Here is a 15,026-nt window from a genome sequence, read left to right as displayed (position 1 = left end):
ATGTTCACAGAGATTGGATTGTTTACATGACTATAACTGACTATAACAGGTGTAACAAATACCTGTGTCATACCTATACTCTTAATTTGAAGAATACCTCCTGTAGCTGTTTATGATATGTTTGGGTTCACAATAAATGAATCTCCTAATAAATTTCCCTTGCATTTGGTTGTTGGATCTAAGTTTGTTTATTAAAATTATTCACAAAAATAATGATCTCTCTCTATATATATATATTTATATATCAAGTGAGCCTTTTCTTCCCAGTTAGTCACACCTTGGCATTTGTTTACATTTTCCCTGTGTCAACGTCACATGTCTTAGTCTGGGTCTTCATTACTTCCTGTTTTTAATTTACTTCGACTCCCTTGTCTCATATGCATTATGGCGAGTTTGCTTTCCCTCGTTTCATTAGTTAGATTCTAATCAGCTGTGTTCCCCAGGTGTCTCCACTGGGGAAAGGTATATACAGGTTTTAGAACAACATATGCTCCCATCTAGACAGTTTTTCTTTTCAGAAAAGGTCTTGGATTTTCAGCAAGACAATGCTAAACCACATACTGCATCTAAGACAATAGCAGAGCTTTGTAGTAGACGAGAGCAGGTGCTGAACCGGCCTACAGACATTTGGAGCATAATGAAATGAAAAATACAACAGAAAAGACCCAGGCCTGCCTTTATCAGACATGGATGGGAATAAATCCTCTCCCAAAACTCCAGCAACTGTTTTCTTCAGTGTTCAGACTGTTCTTAAAAACAGAGGGTGAAACATAGCCCTGTCCCGGCTTTTTAAGATTTGTTTTGCCATAAAAATGGGTGTTTGGTTTTTTTCGTCTTCAGATGGCACATTTTCTCAGTTTCAATATTTTATGTTTTCTATATTCTATTGTGAATAAACTATGGTTTTATGAGATTTGCCATTAAAAAAATGGGTTATTCTGTGTCAATACCTGTGTCAATACTCTGTGTCAACTTTTGAGCACCACAGTAGGTCTCCTTTAACTACCCCCCTGTTTATATGGTCAAGTCAGTATATTCAAACATAAGACCTTCCATATGTCTGAACATATTTTCCAGATCTCACATACATGACTCATTCCATAAACCCTCGTGCTATTTCTGGTTTGCAAAATAAATAAATATGACTAAAATGAATTAATGAGGTCAATTACACAGTGAATCTGTCACAGACTAGAAAAGAAGATTAATTCCTACAACACAAGAGTACAGAAATCAACAACAGACATACTATTTTTTAAAGTGTCTTTTATTGTTGTCCACAGGTTGTAATTACAAAGGTAAAGGCATGCACACATGTTTTAACCCCAATCAAACCTCAGTCCAGTATGAATCCAAGAATTCAAAAGTTTAATGACATGTATGGACTTTGTGTAAATCTCTCTATTGTCTTACTAACTCAACAGAAAAAGTGAAATGTTAATGTGATTCATATCAGAAAAGTGAAAACATTCATTTGTCCAACATTACTCAAGTCTGTTCTCACTTTTCTTGCCACGTATTAGTTCACTGACACCCTTTAAACATCAAACTAAATCTTTCAGAGCCCAGAAGTAATCAGCCACCTTCAAAAAGCACTCCTGACAAAAATCCACATGAAAATACTCTAGCTGTGTGTCACTGGTTGTGCACCATGAGCTTGTTTTTTTTCACACTACAATTCCTTATTAAAGCTAGAACCAAAACACTGCCAACATGCATCTGAGCTGAGTCTTTCAAACATAACAGAGTGATAAAGAAGATGAACTGGCTTTTTTTTTTCTCATGGTAACTAGCTCCAAAGCTGCACACAGCATACCACACCGGACTGGTATACCCTCCCTCACACCCACCCACCTGTCCCATCTTCCCTCCATCCACCTGCAGGCTGCTGACCTCAGCAGTTGAGAGAACAGGGTAACTAGTGGCATCAGATGTTTGCAAGCCAAAAATGTCTTATTGCACTGTGCTCAGTTTTTACTTCTCTTGCTCAACAACCTTCGACTCGGTCATATACTTGTCAATCAGATGTAGGGGCACTCCACGTTGCATGAGTTCATAGAAGGTGAAGCCTCCTAAGGGACAGGGAGAAAAACTCTCTTAGAATATTGCTGTGAGGCACAGAGACATATGTGGAGAGTGAAAAATAGAGAGGGGAAGATGAAGGAGAAAAGCTGAAGAGCAATAGGGTGAGCAGAGAAAAGCAAATAAAACTCAATGGAGAGAACCACAAGCTCTAAAGAGGGAAAGAGGGTGCTCAGGATGGCTTCTGAATGCAATGCCAACCCAGTTTGTCCCAGTTCCATAGTATACACTGTCTTTGTATGTCTTTCTGCACAGTATACAAGAGTTTAAAGGCATGCTATCATTACAGTAGCAATAAAAGGATACTGCATTCTGATAATGATCACTAAACACAAAATACAGGTGATTGGAATTTCATCCATTTATTTGGTAATTTGTAGTGAAGAAAATTATTAATTAGAGCAAATGTGGACTATGCATGACTTTTAGTACATGCAGTTTTAAATGATATGATCTGTGACACAAGATGCAAAGTCACTGACTTCACCTAGGTGTACAAAATTTGATCTAAAAGTTTTCTCCCAAATGCTCAACACCACTTGTAAAATATTACATGAAAGTCTGGCTCCCTGGAAGCAAAATAAAAAGAAAATACAGGTGGCTCAAGACTTTTGCACAGCACTGTATGTGACATAAAATAGGGACAAGCACAATAGTTCTGCACACTCAAATACAGCACTGAAAATTGAGACGAGTATTTTGTCACTTTCACCATGTGAACGCAGCGTAAACCCTGCATATTTGCTCAGTATTAGCGCATAGTATGGAACTGGGCCACAGCATACAGGCACAAGCACAGCTGATTCCACAACATGTTTCAATTCAGGTCTGCAATCTTTGCAAAAAAAAAAAAATTAATGAATAATGTCTCCAGTCATCTGCAACAAGCAAAAACCTACAAAATACAGTATATATAATTTCTGCTGCGTTTATGCATACACCACTCATCAGGCAGGTCCAAACAGAAAATATAGTTTAGTATGTTTTCTTTGGTGTTTGATGTTGTTCAGCCACAGTCAATGCCTTCATAGCATAGAGCTTCTCAGTCCCTTCAGATGATGCACTTGATATCTCAACAAAGGTTAGAAGATTTGCAAACCTTTTACTCACCTAATTTCTGCTACAGGTTACAAAACAGAGAGTCTCACAATATCACGCCAACAATAAATTCAAATACTCAAAACGGAGCTTTTAAAGTCAGCCAGGTACAGCAATCCAGGTTTAGAAAAAACCTGGCAAAAGCCATCATGCAAATGTGACATGTTCTGTTGGTTCTCCTCTCAAGGGGAAGAACGACTGCCAGAGACCCACAAGCTGAGAAAAGCGAGGTTGCACAGGCTTGAAGACGCATAATGAATGACATAAGCTTCATATGCCAAAACCATATGAAAGCTTACCTTATATGAGAACATATATTCACAATTCTTGAGTTTGGACTAGGAGGGAGAAGAGAAGAGAAGAGGGGTTAAAATGTTTACATGGAGTTATATGCGCACCAGGGAAAACAGCTGAGTTATTACTGAACTCTTTTATATGAGGAGTTAACCGTGGAGCATAAAGAAGACACTGGAATCTGTGGAGCATATTTTAAGATGGAAACACTGAATAATACAAACACAAAAATATCATATGTTACATATGTTATTGCCTCCTGTGGTGTGACTGGTGCTGAGGTGGTGTGCTGTGATGATGAAGAGGATGGCTGGATGGACTGGACTGAATAGAGAGAGGTGTGACAACACAAGGGATAAACGTCTGCATGTTGTGGTGATGGAAAAGTGTCACCAGATATTATGTACACTGGACACACATGAAATGATTATTATTTATATATTCTCTCAAAATGGAATCCATAGACCAGTTGCACCAGGTGTTCGTAAGTTTAAGTGTAGTTAGTCAATAAGTGCAGATTTACACATCACTTTATCAAAGTGGATTGCACAAAACAAAATAAATCTTATGTAGGAAAAACGGATAAAGCTGACGTCTGACATGACACCCTTAACTTTAAAATGTTATACCAATGATGGTAAATGACCCAGCTGCTTGGCTTGCATAGTGTTGGCAATAAATTAGCAGTTATTGGCAAATAGCACATTTGCCTACAAAGGTCCTTAGTTCAGCCCCAGGCACAGAAGGAGACATAATGCACTTTGGGGTTGTATCAGGAAAAGCAATTCATGTATAATATCTGCCAAATTAAACATACTGTGGATATCCTTTGTGGATAAGGGAGCAGCTGAAAGTGTCAATTTGGAAACCTTCACCAATCTGTGACTGTTTGTAAGCAGGTGTTGGGAAACGGCCTTCAGTCCTTATAAAGTCAATGGGAAAACGGCTCTTTAACTTGACCTGTGAAAACACTTTCCCGTTTGAAATGAACCACTAAGTCTCAGTGATTCATTTTAATCATATTAAATGAATGAATGAAAAATTATTTCAAGTTTGTAAGTCTTGGTCATGCAGAGTTTATCCAGGTTATGCTCATTGGCTAAAAAACTTGTGACTGACCAGTTTTTATGTAATGCGTGTGTGGTTTCACAGTCAGATCCACCCCACCTCATCACATCTGGTTTCTAAACACCGAGATTGTGACTCTGAAAAACACAAGGCTTCACATATTACCAGTGTTGGTCAAGTTACTTGAAAAAAGTAATCAGTAACTAATTACTGATTACTTCCCCAAAACAGTAATCCCGTTACTTTACTAATTACTTATTTTCAAAAGTAATTAATTACTTAGTTACTTAGTTACTTTTTAAAAACACGATTTACAACCTGAGTAGGTGATAAAGCGATAGATCTTTCAGCCCAATTCTACTTTTCTGCATAATCCATCATACAAAATGTAATCAAATGGCAAAGTCTCTTTTTAAAACTTGTTTTATTAGTTTTAACCTTTTAACTTTATGCATCAAGCAAAAATTTAATTATATGCAACATTCTCTGACTTGAAGAAATTAGTTTAACATTTAAACCTTTTTTCTACACATTCCAGCACATAAAATAAAATATTTTTTTTTGTGTTTACACTCACTCTTTCAAATAGATGCAAGTAAAACACAGCAGGAAATAAATAACATCAAAGACTAGCGGTCCTGGTGCTCTATTTTCACCTGTAAAGCAGGAGTGGCGTAGGCGGAGGTTTACCCTGGTGCAGGTGTGCCGCAGCGGTCAGTGTAAGAATCCACGAGTTTCTTTGTGAATTTCCCATTACATCGTTGCGCACTCGGTGCTTGCTTGGAAGTTTAGGGTTTTTTTTCGCTTTAAAAAGAAGTTTTCTTCCCACACACAACGGACACTAATGTTTTTGTCACTTTTTATGGAATCAAACTCAAAGTAAGGTCAGTACTTCCACGCTTTAAACGCTGCACGCTCATACTCTCTCCCGCACTCGATATATGATCCATTGTTGATCTGCACACAGCTGTTGTCACGAACGTCGCACTCGCTTACGTCACTGTCATGGGACATTCTCGCAAAAAATCACGGTTTTAGTAACGCAGTAACGCAGCGTTCCTACGGGAAAGTAACGGTAATCTAATTACCGTTTTTGCAATAGTAATCCCTTACTTTACTTGTTACCTGAAAAAAGTAATCAGATTACAGTAACGCGTTACTGCCCATCTCTGCATATTACTATGTGTCTTTCTACTTATAAGGTGCCTTTCTATTAAGATGAGCATTTAAAGAACTTCGAGTTTGACTGTAAGTGTCATTCATCCAATAATGATCCGCTCGACCTCCTGAGCCACATGCTGCCCTAAAACAGCAACTACCATCCAGATGGAACAGGGGAATAGGATTAACATGACACAAGGGAAGACAGGAGGACAAGACGGGTGAATATACAGTAGAAACATATAAAGCAAGACAAGACTGACACAAACTGGGAACACAAAAGGGAACTGACTAAATAAACCTGAGGTCATATGGAACTAAACCTAAGAACTGACTGTATGAATAAGAAAGCAAGAAAGATCCTAATAAAAACATTAGAAGATAAAAAAAAAACTGGTAAGAATCCAAAGTGTTTTCCCCTTTTCAGGCATTGCGACCATGTAGTTTGTCTTTTACATCGTTGAGCTCTCCCAGACACCATGCATGACCAACTTACACATTGCTCAAGTCTAACACATTTCATAAGTTTTAATTGTGCAATCCAACTTTGTAAATCACCAGGAACAAGTTGCTAGGAGCTTGATGAAGACTTTACCATGAATTTACGAATAGCTGGTGCAACCCAGTACAGATACTTACATGTCCACCGCCTATATCGTCCCTTTGCTGAACTGCACGCACAGTTCAAACACTAGCGTACCCAGGTCGAGTTGGTTTCCCAAAGGCTCTCTGCCTCTGTACGTTCAGTGATGATTGTGATCATAAATGCGTTAATAGCTTCTGTTTGCATTAAAGATGCACATATCTTAAAAGAACATTAAAAAATACAACAAAAACATTTGGGAAACCAGACTCAGGTGAAGACAGGCACCCAAGGAGGAGGCCGGGGGTCATATCAAGGTCCACACTGACCTTTAACTTCCAGTTTGCAGTCCACTTGAGCCTCTCCTAGTTCATTGATGGCCTTGCAGGTGTACATTCCACCATCATAGGGACTGGGCTTCCTGATCTCCAGAGTGCAGACTCCTTGGCTGCTAAACATACGGTAGCGCGGATCGTCAATGATGGTTATCTTATTCTTCATCCAGATCACTTTGGGCTGCACATAGAAATAGAAACATCAGCAAAGGACTCTGCTGATAGGACCACTTTTACTTTTAGTTCTTCCACTTACCCTTGGGTTGGCACGCACGCTGCAGTTAAGAGTAGTGTTGTAGCCGGCCACGGCGAAAGTGTTGATAAGTGGCTGTGTGAACTTCGGCGCCTCCTTGAAGTCGTGGTCATTGTACTCTTGTGTTTTCATCTGCAAGCCTGTGGGGGTAAGGGTAAAGGAATGGGGTTGTACATGATACTGGCTCTGAGCGGTATCATGTGGGATATTCCCTATGTGATGAGGGAAAGACAGTATTTTTTTTATTTATCATCAGCTGAGACTGAGACACCATTGAAGGGCCTGTCAGTCATACACCGAACCCTTGGAGTTTCACAAGTGAGGCTGTGAATCAGGCTCACTTTAGGGTGGAAAACATCACTGACAGTACCTTTCAGATAAGAGCTGTAAAAAAACCCCAAAAAAGTAACAACAACTTTATATCGGCATGTAAGTAAAATGTGATTTCTTCCAGAGTTTCAGCTTTGGAAGCATTTTCCTCCATCTGAAATTAGAAGATTTGGTTTTTCACAGTAAATCTTTTGATCTTACTCTCACCTACACTCTCATAAACACACAGTCAGCTGTACCTTCTTTGACGATGAGGGCACTCTTTTTGGTTTGGGTGGCGGTTTCACTCAGGCCACACATATTCTCAGAGAAGATCCTGAAGAAGTACTCGTTCCCAACTACCAGTTCTGTGATGGTAATGCAGTTGCGATGGTAGTGCTCAATGCATGTGAACCATTCCTAAAAAGAGTAATGCATGTGAGCTGAAGATATAGCGTATCTAGAATGGTTTTCATTTGCAGTATGAGACCATCTTCTACCATTGTCTTTTTGTCTGCTTTTTGAATGGTGTAGCCTGTTATTGGGGCGTTCCCATTGTCCTTTGGAGGGGTCCAGACCAGAGCTACATTTCCACTCCAAACATCTTCAATATTCACACACTGAGGAGGTCCAGGTAGATCTAAAAATAGGAGAAAAAGATATATAATCTCATAATATAGACATTCCTTATAAAGCTCCACTCTGATGTCAATGAGCACTTCTATCTTTCGTATGATCTTATAGTGATTTTGCTCACTCACCTACAATCTGTATGTCAAGTATGGCTGTGTCCACATGGTTTTCAACCTGCACTGTCATGTCATACTTCCCAGAGTGGCTGCGTTCTGCTTTGCGGATGAAGATGATGCTGTCACAGTCTGTGTTACGGATGCTAACTTGTGAAGGCTCTATAGGGTTGCCATCCTTCAGCCAGGTGACCTTCGGTCGGGGTTTGCCCTGCACACAAATTGCAACATGAGCTCAGTATTCTGTTGAAGAGATGTGCAATATCAGTATAACTGGCATATTTACCATAAATGGCACCACAAGGTTGACTGTTTCTCCAACTTTGCGAGTGTAAGTCTGCTTCAAGTGCCGTGGGACGCGGATCTTGGGTGGTTCTGTGGAGCAGTTACACCAAAATGTGTGTTATAAAGGAACGTTTTATGATTTATTTTATGTCAGTATTAATTTAATTTGTTGCAGTGTTACAGCAGAACATATATAATGAACTTTAAAGAGCTCACCAACAACCTCTTTAACCAGGATAGCATGCTGCAGGGTACGTGGAGTGCTAGCTCCAGCTGCATTGACGGCTTTGACACGAACTAAAATTTTACACCCTGGACTCAGACCGGTGATGGTGTACCTGGTTTTCTCTGTCAGCTCCTTGTTGGATATTACCCAATCATTAGCTGTAAGGAAAAAAATACAGTCATGGTGAAAAATACTATTTAAACTGGTTTCATGTCTGACTGGTTGTGCATCTATTTTGTGGGTTAGAAGAAACAAGCTAAAAACTTGAAGTGCTTAATAAAACTGGTTTTACAGATTGGTTACATGCTACAGCTGGTCTCATTTTTTTTTTACTCAGCCACACTATTGTATAGTGTCCAGTGCACTATTGTAAGTCTGGTAAATTATTATGTATTTATTGTGTACTTAAAAACACTGACTGTTATTCTTCGGCTTCAGATTTCACTTTTACAATATTAATAGTATAGTTTCTTCTAAAGCTATTATATAATGGTGTTTGGAATCCTAGAGATGATTGTGCAGGAAAATCCCAGTAGATCAGCAGTTTCTGAAAAACTCAGACCAGCCAGTCAGGTACCAACAACCATCCTACCTTCAAAGTTACTTAAATCACCTTTCTTCTCCATTTTGATGCTCAGTTTAAACTTCAGCAGGTCATATTGACCATGCCTACATGCCTAAATGCATTGCATTGCTGTCCTTATGAACAATGCTGGGCATCCTCTGCACAAGGTTGTAAACAATCAGAGGAGCCTATTCAGCGACAGGTTGCTGTCAAAAAGTCAAAAAGCAATAGATTTAAAAACTCCTCTGTCCCACACGCCATCAGACTGTTTAACTCCTCACTGGAGGGGAGGCGGAGGGGAAACAGGAGGACAAAGGAGGGCGGGAACAACTGAGCTGTAGTGCTTTGTTACACTGTGCAATATTTGCAATATTTGTTTTTTTCTTATATTCGCCTGTGCAATCAATAATCACTGTGCAATATGCTCACTCAAATGTGCAATCCTATTTATCCATATTGTATATTCTGTATTTATATATTTGTATATGTGTATATATGGTGTATTTATGCTTATATCCTTACTCTCATTCCCCTTATTGCACCTGTAACATGCAGGAACCCACCCGAGGGATTAATAAAGATTCATCTAATCTAATCTAATCTAATCTAATCTAATCTAATCTAATCTAATTATGTGATTGGCTGATTAGATATTCTAGTGCAGGAATAATTATACCTAATGAAGTGGCCGAGTATGCATACACAGTGACTTGGGATTTATTCTTTCTTTATATTTTCTGTATGTCTATGTATGGACTCTCACAATACTGCATTCAGTATTTTTGTGCTGTTTTGCAGTCAGTCTGATCCTAAATCTCTGATTCTGTCAGAATCACAATACCAGCTGGATTTGGTTGCAGTTTAAACCCCTTTGTGTATGTATGCACATATGACATTTGCTTTTGTACAATTTGTGCAATAAATTGTAGGGCCTTACTATCATGTAGTTCGTTAGTCAAGTGAAATCTAACTCACTTCCTTCTACGCAATACTCCACTAAGTATCCGTCCAGCCCAGCAGCTCCAATGGTTTCAGGTGGACGCCACTTTACCGTCACAGTGGTGTCAGTAACGTCATCCACGACCAGCATGGTGGGTTCACTGGTAACAGCTGTGTTGAGATAAATGTTTTCGTCACTCGGGTTTAAACAGCGAATGTGAACAAGATGAGAAAACATCCATTTTGGCAAGTCATAAACACGTGACCAAGGCGCCTCTCACTTTAGCTGGTATGCCATCAGTCTCCCTGTCAGATCCCATTAGCCCCTGCTCTTGCTATCTATTCTTGTATTCTGAATCACATTTAACTCCTGCTGAACCCTCTGACAGACCTGATCTCCTAAACCTCTAATCCACAGATGATTTGGCAGCCATTATAAAGACATATTTAATATCCTCTAAAGCTCTTGCGTGTCCAGTGGAGGTCACAGCCAAAATGCTTGGGATAGTGGGTATGAGGGGGAACAGCTGTGTCACTGGGGTACCAAGGGCAGATCAGACACGTACTATCACAGGACTTTTGCCCATTATAATAAAGCCTTATGTGAGACTGTATTATTCTTCCTTAAATAGAATTTTTGCAGATCATAGGTCATAGGTTTATGGTACTAAGAAATGTTTGGGGGACTCACCGAGAGGAGTAAAGGCTTTGGAAGGTTCACTGGGTTTGGACACACCGATGGCGTTGACTGCAAAGATCCGCACTTCATACGGCACTCCTTCAATCATCTTCTTGGGTTCAAATGTAGTCTCCTTGATCAGGTCAAAGTTCAGTCTCATCCATCTGGAGCTCTGCTTCTTTTTTCTCTCAATGTAATAGCCTTTAGAGGGCAGCCAGAAAGTGTTATGTAACACCAACATATGCATGTAAAGCTTGGTAACAAGTGTGCTGCAAGGTTTACCTAAGACTGGCGAGCCTCCATCATACTTTGGAGGTTCCCATGTCATAGAACACCAATCACCACCCACCACTGGGACCAAGGGAGCTTCAGGAGGGTCGGGGATGTCTGAAGACAACACATGATTCAAAAATGATTCAAAAAGCAAGTTAAGAATTGTATATTTTATATTTTGTTTGAAAGGTGCTGCACTGTCTTACCAACAACCTTGATTTTGACACTAGCTGTGGCTTCACCAGCCTCGTTCTGCAGAACTATCTTGTAGTTTCCTGTGTCCTCCCGCTCAGTGACCTCAATTGTCAGACTCGTGTGGTCGCTGTATGTCTCAGCGTGGACGCGGTGACCTGACTCGAGAATCACCTGAGGTAAAAGAGATTAAAGGCAAAAGACACAGAAGACCTCGTGAGTACCATATGAGGACATAAAAACAGATTTTTTGTCACAAATTAGTCTTTCTATGAAAAAAAAATATTTACATTATAACTCTAAATGTGATATTCACTGACATGGTACTAACTAGCTACCAAGCAGGTTACAACAAACGTTAAAAGTTCAATCACAAGAAGGTGAAAATAAGACGGTAACCTGCTTGCAGCTAGAAAAAATCTAGCTGCAAAATCGGTGGTTGGACTGAATTTTTTCACATTTAGTGACAGATTGCAAAGAGCTGCAGTGACTGCTTTCACAAAGGTCAATTCTGGGAGGCAACCTGTCTCCAAATAATTACAGTCCAGCAAAATCAGCAATCGTGCTTGGAGAGATTAGAGGTGTGTAAATAACCAAAATAAACCAAAATTATAAATGCGGAGAGATTGACAGCACTTTGCAATCAGTCTGACTCAGTCTGCACCAATGACTCAGAGTGTCTTTGTAATAGGGGACTTGACTCAGCTGGCTGCCTTCTGGTTGTATTTCTATATAAAAGCAATGTTATCGAGTACCTCTGTCATTTGGCAGTTACATTTCTGTCCTGCAGCAACTACGTCACTATTTGTGGAGGTATTTCTGTTTCAGATCTCTGAGGTTCTGGCTGAACTATGAATGTAAATAGTTAATGTGAATTTCTGCAGACAGCAAGAGATCTGAAGTTTTTTCATCACTGTTAATCTGTGTATGACCATAAATGGATTGCATACAATTGCCAAGCTGACCCCATTCAATCTCAACCTGATAGCAGACTGACTATCAAGATTGCAAGTTCATTGCACATGGTGACAATAATTTGTCATGCCTCAGTGTCCAGTGGCAGTTTTGCCTAGTGTTGCTCCAGGCTAACAGGCAAAGTGTCCACTAGAGTGTCAGTTCTGACCAAATAACAAAAGGGTGATATCTGAATATAATGAATGAAACAAATTAATATAGTCATGAGTAATATAGCCCATTTTTAATGATTCAAAGTGCATAAACAATACGGTTATTACAGACAGAGCAGTTTTGAGTTGGGCTAAGGCGCTGTTGTTTTTTGTGTTAGTAGTGGGGTGAGTACAGAATCAAAGGTTCTCACCCTTTCACCCTTCATCCACACCACTCTGGGTGCTGGTTCTCCACTGATTGGGATTTCTAAGCGGAGTTTATTTCCTGCCACGACAGTTACAGTGTTGTCTGGGAAGTTCAAGCTGTCCAAGAGTACCCTCGGAGGGTCTGCAGAAAATCAAACGAGGTCATTAGAAAGAGAGAAAGCATAAAGAACAATAAGGAGAAAAAAAAGCTCTTGTCCAGTGAAGCTTCGTTTTTGTACCAATGATGTGGATTTTGGCAGAAAGGCTCTGTGAATACCCCTCAGGTACAAAAGTGTAATCTCCTGCATCGTGAAGGGAGCTGGCTGCAATTTCAAGTCGGTGGACTCTGAAAAAACAGAAATGTGTGAGACAAACGTTTAATAAAAACAGCTTTGATTGAATAGAGTTCCATAGCAAGGTCATACTTATTTCTGTGTATGATGTTGAGGCGATCGCTAGGTTGGATCAGCTGTCCGTTCCTGTACCAGCGGCCTGGGACATTTCCTGGGTAAATCTCACAGTGCAACTTGATGGGCTGACCCAGCAACACCGTCATGTCCTGCAGGTCCTGGTACACCTTCAGTGGTTTCACTAAATAAAGTATAGAGGAAGGCCAGGATATAAGCTGTTTCTTTAAGAAAGCATGCAACCAGTAGTAAGAATTTAAATACAGAGAAGATGCTTCATACAGTCAACTTGTATATGAGCCTCAGAGGTGCCACCAGAGGCCATGATGGAGTATGTCCCAGTATCGTCTCGTGAGGCGTCATCAATCACCAAAAAGTGTTTAGTTCCCTCACACTTAACTCGATATCTCGATCGCACCCCTGTTGGAACCTCAACACCATTCTTCAACCTGAAAGAGCATTTGAAATGGTCACACACCGACAAATAAGCAGTGAACAATTTACAAGTGCTGAACATGATGGTGAAGATTTGATCACTTGATGTTTCCTGAAACACTGGATGAGAAAAAGAGGCAACTTCTGAAGGAGCTATTAGATTTTAGCACATCCCAAAGATTCTGAGTGGGGTTAGGGTCTGTCTTATGTCTCGTGTTCTCCGAACCACTCTTTCACAATCTGAGCCTGAGTTCTCTTTACATCGCACAAGTGGAAATGCTCTTACTTTCACAATTAAAAGGAGCTGTGAGTGCTACAGTTGATGGATTACACCGCACACTTATATAATCTCTGATCATGATCATTTAATATCTTTTTCATGACTGCATTCCTTCCACAGAGAGGATTCCTTCCGGGTTTTAATAATGGTTGGACAGTTCTTCACACAGTTTTAGTAGTTTTATTCATTTCCATAGAGGTTTTCTTTTCTTGGTGCGGGGCAATAACCCGACACTTCTGAAATGGAAATTACTCACTGGATCAGCTGCCCTTCCTGGCACACTCCCAGAGGGATTTGTGTCTTCCTCCAGGACTGAAACAGGCATCTCTTGTTTGTTAGGCAAAACCACCACATTAGGGAACCACTTACTCAATGCATTAGTAAGTGTTACCGTAAATAACACGTTGCTAGCCAAGGCCGATTTATGACTGCAGTAATTATCTCTTCTAATAAAATAATAGTTATGTCAGCTAAGTTAAGTCAGGCGGTGACTTTTTTTTGGCCAAACAGTATATCGTGTCTGATTACTGAGCTCTTTCAAATGTCTATTTTTTGTAATACAAACACTTTTTTAGGTTGAAATCATATTTTACCATACACATAGTTTGAGTAACAAAGCAAACCTTAAGGAGCTTTTAGTTTGAACTTTTTAATGATTTTCTTGTTTGTTTATAGCACAAGTTGCATTCATGTGTTATTATGTTAGTCATAGCATGTTTAAATCCTTCATTTTCAGTCTTACCATTTGACTTGAGCACCTTCCTCTGAAACTTCACACTCTAGCTCAATCCTCTCGTTCACTGTGGTCTTCACAGGCTCAATACCTTTAACTATCTTAACTGGTAACTCTGTTGGACAAGAGGGAAGAAAACTAAATGATTGGCTCCTTAAGCCAACAATTCTTAGTGGCTGTTTTAAAAAGATCAATTAATCACGTTACCTTTGACAAAAAGCTCTGTGCTACATTTCTCATCTCCTGCGACAACCGAATAGGCTGCGTCATCATTGGCGGAGCAGTTGTTGATGACCATAATCCTTTGTGTGCCCTTATGCTCAAAAATATACCTAAACAGGAAGAACGTTAATTAGGTCGCTCATCATACAGTGGTCCCAAGATAGGAATGCATATGATTTCAAATTGGTGATTACAGAGAATAAACACTATTAGGAAAATCAAATGTACAGTAGCTGCAAAATTTAATTGTGATCTTTCAGTCAACATGCTTTAAAAATGCTGCACACAGCCAGAAGTGAAAATACATACAGAAAGGTGAGGCTCACAACAAAACTGTGACATGGAGAAGGGAGAGTGGATGAATGGACTTACTTCCTTTGACTTAAGGTCACCAGTGGAGCCAGAATGGGGCCGGAGCACAGGAAGTGCAGAGCAAGTGATTATGGTAGACAGGAAGGAGCACCATGATATGACAGACAAACAACAAACACAAAGAAACATCATGCCTGGAGGGGTACAGCAACAATGTTACAAGAAAGAGGAGCAAA

At 39.8% G+C, this 15,026-nt stretch overlaps 1 protein-coding gene across 1 annotated transcript in view; it reads right to left on the bottom strand.

The window, feature by feature from the left end:
- Positions 1 to 1,249: 1,249 nt before the first annotated feature.
- mybpc1 (myosin binding protein C1) overlaps positions 1,250 to 15,026 on the bottom strand; it is a 36,889-nt gene continuing 23,112 nt past the window's right edge. The window contains exons 15-33 of the mRNA XM_085436280.1: positions 14,851 to 14,859; positions 14,464 to 14,588; positions 14,266 to 14,371; positions 13,091 to 13,257; positions 12,827 to 12,992; positions 12,641 to 12,747; positions 12,407 to 12,543; positions 11,103 to 11,262; positions 10,906 to 11,010; positions 10,636 to 10,824; positions 9,981 to 10,115; positions 8,431 to 8,598; positions 8,216 to 8,304; positions 7,945 to 8,140; positions 7,684 to 7,823; positions 7,444 to 7,603; positions 6,878 to 7,014; positions 6,616 to 6,802; positions 1,250 to 2,072 (exon numbers count right to left, since the gene is read on the bottom strand). Of these exons, the coding sequence (XP_085292406.1) occupies positions 1,975 to 2,072; positions 6,616 to 6,802; positions 6,878 to 7,014; positions 7,444 to 7,603; positions 7,684 to 7,823; positions 7,945 to 8,140; positions 8,216 to 8,304; positions 8,431 to 8,598; positions 9,981 to 10,115; positions 10,636 to 10,824; positions 10,906 to 11,010; positions 11,103 to 11,262; positions 12,407 to 12,543; positions 12,641 to 12,747; positions 12,827 to 12,992; positions 13,091 to 13,257; positions 14,266 to 14,371; positions 14,464 to 14,588; positions 14,851 to 14,859 (2,581 nt within the window). The 3' untranslated portion in view covers positions 1,250 to 1,974. The remainder of the gene's footprint in view (positions 2,073 to 6,615; positions 6,803 to 6,877; positions 7,015 to 7,443; positions 7,604 to 7,683; positions 7,824 to 7,944; positions 8,141 to 8,215; positions 8,305 to 8,430; positions 8,599 to 9,980; positions 10,116 to 10,635; positions 10,825 to 10,905; positions 11,011 to 11,102; positions 11,263 to 12,406; positions 12,544 to 12,640; positions 12,748 to 12,826; positions 12,993 to 13,090; positions 13,258 to 14,265; positions 14,372 to 14,463; positions 14,589 to 14,850; positions 14,860 to 15,026) is intronic.

Source organism: Copadichromis virginalis, linkage group LG17 (genome assembly GCF_057382275.1).
Source record: "Copadichromis virginalis isolate Kocher_CV1m ecotype Utaka linkage group LG17, C_Virginalis_male_GT1.1, whole genome shotgun sequence".
Taxonomy (NCBI): Eukaryota; Metazoa; Chordata; class Actinopteri; order Cichliformes; family Cichlidae; genus Copadichromis; species Copadichromis virginalis.
Note: the sequence above shows the minus strand (reverse complement) of the source record. Positions and strands in the feature narration are given on the sequence as shown.